Source organism: Magnolia sinica, chromosome 2 (genome assembly GCF_029962835.1).
Source record: "Magnolia sinica isolate HGM2019 chromosome 2, MsV1, whole genome shotgun sequence".
NCBI classification, from domain to species: domain Eukaryota; kingdom Viridiplantae; phylum Streptophyta; class Magnoliopsida; order Magnoliales; family Magnoliaceae; genus Magnolia; species Magnolia sinica.
In genome coordinates, this window is record NC_080574.1 from 137,603,026 (window position 1) to 137,610,068 (window position 7,043).

The window sequence follows — 7,043 nt, forward strand, 5'->3', positions numbered from 1 at the left end:
TCAAGAAAGGGATGTTTTGGACATTTACAGGTTAGCAAGCAATTAAGAAAAGGGAGTTGTTTGATACTCTGGTAGAAAATGACACTTGATACACACAGGAACGCGTTAACTCGAATTAAACTGACTCAAAGTCACAGACCCAAAATCTGATCAGTTGGACAATCCTGACCTTTGGTTCGTGGACACTTGTTTGTCGAAGTAGGAGGATTGGATATCTTTTTTCATTTTCAACCGTCCAATAAATGTCCACCAATCCCATAGTCAGAAAATCAAATAAGCTTAATTTTTTAGTTCATGATACATCTAAACTTGGACCCATGATTTGGAAGTTTTAGTTCGAATTACTTATATGAAGCTGATGGAATTTCAAAGTGCCTGTGTATCATCTATCACAGTTAGACAGAGTATCAAAGCCTTCCTCTTTGAAAAGTCTTAAAGCATTTCCTTTTGTCTCGGAACTGATGAGAGTTCCCAAAGTCAATACCCTCAACACCCACTTGGTCTTGATATTTCCCATCGTACCAGCCCATCATCTTTGAATTCTATAAAATCATTTTCCCATTCCAAATACATTCCCTCAAAGAGAATTTGCAAAGCATGCATTAAAAGAACAAAGGGGTGGAGTTGCTCTCTCTCTCTCTCTCTCTCTCTCTCTCACACACACACACACACACACACACTCCAAAGAGCTATAGACATCCAGATACAAGAAAAACCACCAAAGAGCTATAGACACCCAAATACAAGAAAAACCACATCAAATCTGTCTATTGTGCTTTTTATTTCAGTTATCCCTCCCTCCCTCCCTCCCTCTAAATTCCAAAAACACATCCAGACACCAGGCAAAACAGACCAAAATCAGCCCATGGAATTTTCCTATTTCAGTTACTTCTCTCATACATGTATATAGACATGGAATTGAGCTTTGAAGATACTCACTTCCATAGACAGATTACATAGAAAACCCAAAACAGCTATAATCTATCAGTAGTTATGGAGGATCTTCAAGTTCTCATGGATAGCTTACAGAAATAAAAGAGCAAACCCACCAACCCAAATGAGCTAGAATTCTATCACCAGCTATAGGAGAACTTCAAATTCATAGACAGCTTAAACAAACAGCTCATAAAAGAGAAGACCCACAAAGCGAAACATGGAAATCTCTGGTCGGGAAGAATCAGTGCCTTCGAATTTTGCACTTCCAGTGGACTCCGAGCACAAGGCCACGGAATTCAGATTGTTTTCGGTGGCAGCCCCGCACATGAGGGCCTTTCACCTCTCATGGCTCTCCTTCTTCGCCTGCTTCGTATCTACCTTCGCAGCACCGCCCCTCCTCCCCATAATCCGCGACAATCTCAATCTCTCCACCACTGACATCGGCAATGCTGGGATCGCGTCGGTCTCCGGTGCAGTCTTCGCGCGGGTCGCCATGGGCACCGCCTGCGACCTCATGGGCCCACGCCTCGCATCAGCATTGCTGTCCATCCTCACTGCCCCCGCCGTGTATGCCACTGCTACCGCCAACTCCGCCGCTGCATTCCTCCTCGTCCGCTTCTTCACTGGCTTCTCGCTTGCCTTGTTTGTCTCGACCCAGTTCTGGATGAGCTCCATGTTCTCCGCCCCTGTCGTTGGCATTGCCAATGGCTTCTCCGGTGGGTGGGGCAACCTCGGTGGTGGGGCCACCCAGCTCATCATGCCCCTCGTCTACTCCCTCATCTGCCACCTCGGCGCGACCTCTTTCACCGCCTGGCGAATTGCATTCTTCATCCCCGCAACGTTCCAAGTCCTGACTGCATTCGCCGTATTGGCTTTCGGCCAAGACCTCCCAGATGGAAATTTCAGCCGATTGCACGAGTCGGGCAATAAGCCGAAAGACCAATTCTCAAAGGTTTTCTACCGTGGAATCACAAACTACAGAGGGTGGATCCTGGCCTTGACATATGGGTTTTGTTTTGGGGTGGAACTGACAATCGATAACATAATTGCAGAGTATTTTTATGATAGATTCAATCTGAAACTCCACACAGCTGGGATTATAGCAGCTAGCTTCGGATTAGCGAACATAATTTCTAGGCCGGGAGGTGGGATTTTATCAGATGTGATGGGGAAGAGGTTTGGGATGAGGGGGAGGCTGTGGAGTTTGTGGGTGGTGCAGTCCTTGGGTGGGTTGTTCTGCATTTTGCTCGGGCAGGTCGGATCATTAGGTGCTTCCATTGGTGTCATGATCGCCTTCTCTCTGTTTGTTCAAGCTGCATGCGGGCTGACGTTTGGTATTGTTCCTTTCGTCTCCAGAAGGTGCTCTCTCTCTCTCTCTCTCTCTCTCTCTCTCTCTCAATTCACATTGAAATTTCACAAAAGCTGCGGCACAATTGAGCTAAAATTCGGGCTGATCAAATATCCTAACCACTCCTTCAGCGGACCAAAAGTTTGGGCATCAGTCATTTGTTTCCTGAAACCTAGTGATTAGGATCATCTTTTTTTTTTCTTTTTTTTTTTTTGAGAATTAATTGAAGCATATGAAAGGGAAAACAAGAAGGGGAAAAGCCCACTGAGATGGCAGGCCAAACGTCCTCTAAAAAAGGGAAAAATTACAACTCGACAGATTAACCACACTACAAGCCCATTCGATGATAAATTGATGCACTCCCTTAACTATGAAATCCACCGAATTGGAAACATCTCTAAGACACCTACTATTTCTTTCTTCCTAAACTGCCCACCAAACTGCTAAAAGAGACATTCTCCAAACCAGAGAAATCTGTTTACCCAGGGAGACTCCATGCCAGGCAGAGAGAAGACAATCCGTAGAATGAGAAAAAGTCCAGGAGACCGCAAAAGAAGAAAGCAGGACTGACCATACCTGATGGAAGAAAGGACAATGAATGAATAGATGGTCTATCATTTCTTCATTTGCCATACAACAGAGATAAATATTGAAGATTATCATTCCCCTTTTTCTTAGATTGTCAACTGTAAGGACTTTCCTCTTCCCCACTAACCACCCGAAAACTGCAATCTTGGGAGGCACTTTATATTTCCACACTTTAGTTGTCATCACCTCGTCAGTTATAACTGCTTTCCTGCCAATACAGAGATATAGGGATTTCACTGAAAATAACCCCCTTTTGTCGGGTCTCCAAACGAGCCTATCATTATGAAGAATATCTGGTTTACACTTACCAATACAATCAAGTAAGGCAACAAATTCTCCAATTTCCCAGTCATGAAAGTTCCTTCTGCATGGGGGATACCAGACAACGTCATTACCATGGATTGAGAAGCAATCAGCAACCGCAATGGATGGGTTGGGAGCCAGGCGATATAATGAGGGGAAATCATCTTTCAAAACCGAAGAACCTGCCCAGATATCCTTACAAAATCGGGTTTTATCTCCTTTGCCTATAGAATGACCGATACTCCTACGAACTTCCTTATTAGAACATAACACACCTCTCCATAGAGCAGAGGCTCTATAGGAAGAAGAATCCTTAAATCACCAACCTTCAGACGTGTGCCCGTATTTGCATTTGATCAGAATATTCCATAGAGACCCATTTTCTGTCCCAAGTCTCCACCACCAATTGCCTAGCAGGGCCCGATTCATAACTTTGAGGTTTCTAACTCCAGCTCCTCCTTATTGATATTGCTGACAAACCTCTTTCCAATCGATCAAATGAAATTTCTTCTTTTCCTCCATCCCTTGCCAAAGAAAGCCGCGTCTTAGTCCTTCCAAGATACCGAGAATCTTAGCCGGACATTTGAATAGAGACATAAAATATAGGGGAAGATTAGAGAGTGGCGCTTTAATCAAAGTAAGACGACCTCCTAAAGATAAATATCTGCATTTCCACCTGGCTAAATATGATTCAAACCTATCGATTACTTTATCTCATAAAACCAATGGAGGTTTACCTACGCATAAAGGGAGCCCAACAAAGGTGGTCGGAAGAGATCCCAACGCACAGTCGAAAAAATCAGCAAAAACTCTGGATTCAGCTTCATCCAGATTGACGCCAAACATACGTGACTTTCTCAGATTCACTTTAAGGCCCGAAACTGCTTCGAAACAACGGATAGTAGTACGGAGATTGCTGACTTTGTTCAGATTTGCCTCACAAAAAAAGAAGAGTATCGTCTGCGAACTGAATTTGAGATATAGTGGAGTCCATGCCTTTCACCTTGAAGCCACTGATAATGACTTCTGCCTGGCCTTTGCTCAACATACTTGAAAGGGCCTCTCCCACTATAAGGAATAAGAAGGGGGATAACGGATCTCCCTGCTGCAAACCCCTAGAACTCTGAAAGAAACCTTTGGGGGACCCGTTTATACGAATCAAGAAGAACACTAACCCGATACATTCCTTCATCCAAGATACCCATTTGATCTCAAAACTCATCCTTTGAAGCATATATTGAAGAAAATTCCAATCGACGTGATCGTAAACCTTCTCTAGATCAAGTTTGCATAAGAAGCCCTTGGATCCAGATTTATGACTTGGGTCTAGACATTCGAAAGCAATGAGGGCATTGTCAATGATTTGCCTAACCAGGATAAACGCACTTTGATTATAAGATATAATCTTGCTTAAGACCCCCTTCAACTGATAAGCTAGAACTTTGGCCAGAATTTTGTAAGGCCCATCGAGGAGACTGCTTGGTCTGAAGTCATGCAAGGAGTCTGCTCCATGAATTTTAGGGATAAGCACAATAAAGGATGCCCCCATCGATCTAGACAACCTACCTTTATCATGAAATTCCTTGACAAAGGCCATTAAGTGTCCCTGAATAATTTCGCAAAAATGCTGAAAAAACAGAATCGGAAAACCATCAGGACCGAGGGCTTTGTCTCCTCCCAACACCTGCACCGCATCCTTAACCTCTTCTATTGTAAACTCAGATTTAAGGAATGAAGCTTCCAAGTCAGAGATATGATTGAAGGAGAGGACGTCTAGATTTGGTCTGCACCAGTCTTCTGCCTGAAGGAGATTTCTAAAAAAAGAAATAGCCTCCTCTGATATAAGATGTTTGTCTTCGGTACGCACTCCATTCACCAACAGACTGTTGATCTTGTTCTTTCTGGCTCGAGCGCTGGCTAGACTATGAAAATATTTGGTATTTTTGTCCCCTTCCTTTATCCGTTTACTTCTAGATTTCTGCCTCCACGATATCTCGTCTTCGATCACCCTGGTTGAGTAATCCTGGACTAGCTTAGATCTTCTGGACCAAATTGCACTATCAATCAGACTGTCTTCTATCGCAGAATCTATGGCCATGACCATGACCATTCATGGTGGGACCCGCCAGACAAACAGTTCAGTTCTTGTACACATAAAAGTGTAAAACATCGCTTTGGACAAGATAGAAAAACAAGTTATAACCCAGTTCCCCATTAGGACCTAGTATGGGACACCCCAATCAAAAAATAACTTCGCAGACAAGGATATACATTGCTAACTTCTCCATATACAGGAATGTCTACAGTAAAATAAGGAGGAATTTAAGAGTTTATTGATGTGTGAGGGACATGGTTCAGTCATCCAGACCATTGATCTTATGGGCCCCGGTGCTAGTATGGGACACCCCAATCAAAAGATCCTGACCTTTCAATCAGCAACCTACAAATAAACAGTTTTTTTTTTTTTTTTGAAAGATGAGAATTTCATTAGAAAAGACAGAGATAATACAAGGAGGGGAAGACCCCCAAAGAAGAAAAACCAAAAGAAAAGAGAGACGGAAAGAAAAAGAAAAAAGACCTAAACTGAACCTGGAAAGAAAGACCAAGAACAAAACTAAAGGGCCCAATCCCTAAGAAAAACCAAAACTCAGGAGAAAACTCCCGCCATGGATACACTTCTGCAAATAAACAGTTGCAACAAAAGTATGGCAAGTCAGTCCACATTCAGCATAAGATGGGCCAAAGATGCAAGGCTGGAGATCTTAAACAGTAGGACCCACCAGATCATCAATCTGGATCGCAAACCATCGGTCTACCATGTGCAGATCCTGGCATCAGCAAGCTATGCATTTGCCGAGGGAGAAGACCCTATAATTCTTCTAAAACAAAACAGAGCGAGATGATCTCTGAACCAATACATTCCATGTGATCTTGTTTCTCTGACAGTAATTTCTAAAACTTTTGCAGGTCATTAGGAGTGGTTTCTGGAATGACAGGAGGCGGAGGGAACGTGGGTGCGGTTTTGACACAGCTGATATTCTTCAAGGGCTCCAGATACTCGAAGCAAACTGGGATCACTCTCATGGGTGTCATGATCATATCCTGCACCCTCCCTTTATGGTTGATCTACTTCCCGCAGTGGGGTGGGATGCTCTGCGGCCCATCGACTAAGGACAATGCCACAGAAGAAGAGTACTACATATCGGAATGGAACGCAAAGGAGAAGGAGAAAGGCTGCCATCTCGCAAGCTTGAAATTCGCAGATAACTGTAAGAGCGAAAGAGGTCGACGGGTGACTTCCATGCCCTCACCTCCTACAAACGGAACACCAGGAGGCGTATGAATCCTAACAAGGATTTGGGATTCCTGAAAAGGGAAAAAATATAAAAAAATGTAGCGTGTTTAATATGCAAGTGTTTTGTCAATAGGTGTATGAGGTTGCACTAGGACTGTTCTAAGTTACTACTTGGTATTAGGTTGTATGGAGAAGGCTAAGGCAATGAAATAAGCTTTTGAGCACTGGTTTTTATGATGTTGTGTATCCTCAGCTCCTGTGTGTTCTTGTCTATTGAGAAAAGAGGAATTATATGATTCTTGACTTGAGGATATGTATGGTTTAGAGGGGTTTCAGTTTGTGCAATTGGTACCCATGGTTCAGTGATCTAGACCATTTGACGTGTTAGGTCATAGTTACTGGAACTCATTTCCCTTCACTAATACCAACATTTTGCCCCCCTAGTTTCATGCTTCTAGCTAAATGCTATAACAATTGTTGTAAAATGAATGTTTTAGGCATCCATTTCTCACATCTATTCCTGCATCAGTTTCTCATTCTGGCAACTATGGTTGGGCATACCATGGATAGACC

General features: G+C 43.2%; 1 protein-coding gene across 1 annotated transcript; it reads left to right on the top strand.

The window, feature by feature from the left end:
* The first annotated feature begins 622 nt into the window (after window positions 1-622).
* LOC131237876 (high affinity nitrate transporter 2.5-like) lies at window positions 623-6,704 on the top strand. The gene is made up of 2 exons (XM_058235917.1): window positions 623-2,295; window positions 6,143-6,704. The coding sequence occupies exons 1-2, from the start codon at window positions 1,154-1,156 to the stop codon at window positions 6,516-6,518; spliced, it is 1,518 nt and encodes a 505-aa protein (XP_058091900.1). The 5' UTR covers window positions 623-1,153; the 3' UTR covers window positions 6,519-6,704.
* Window positions 6,705-7,043: the final 339 nt, after the last annotated feature.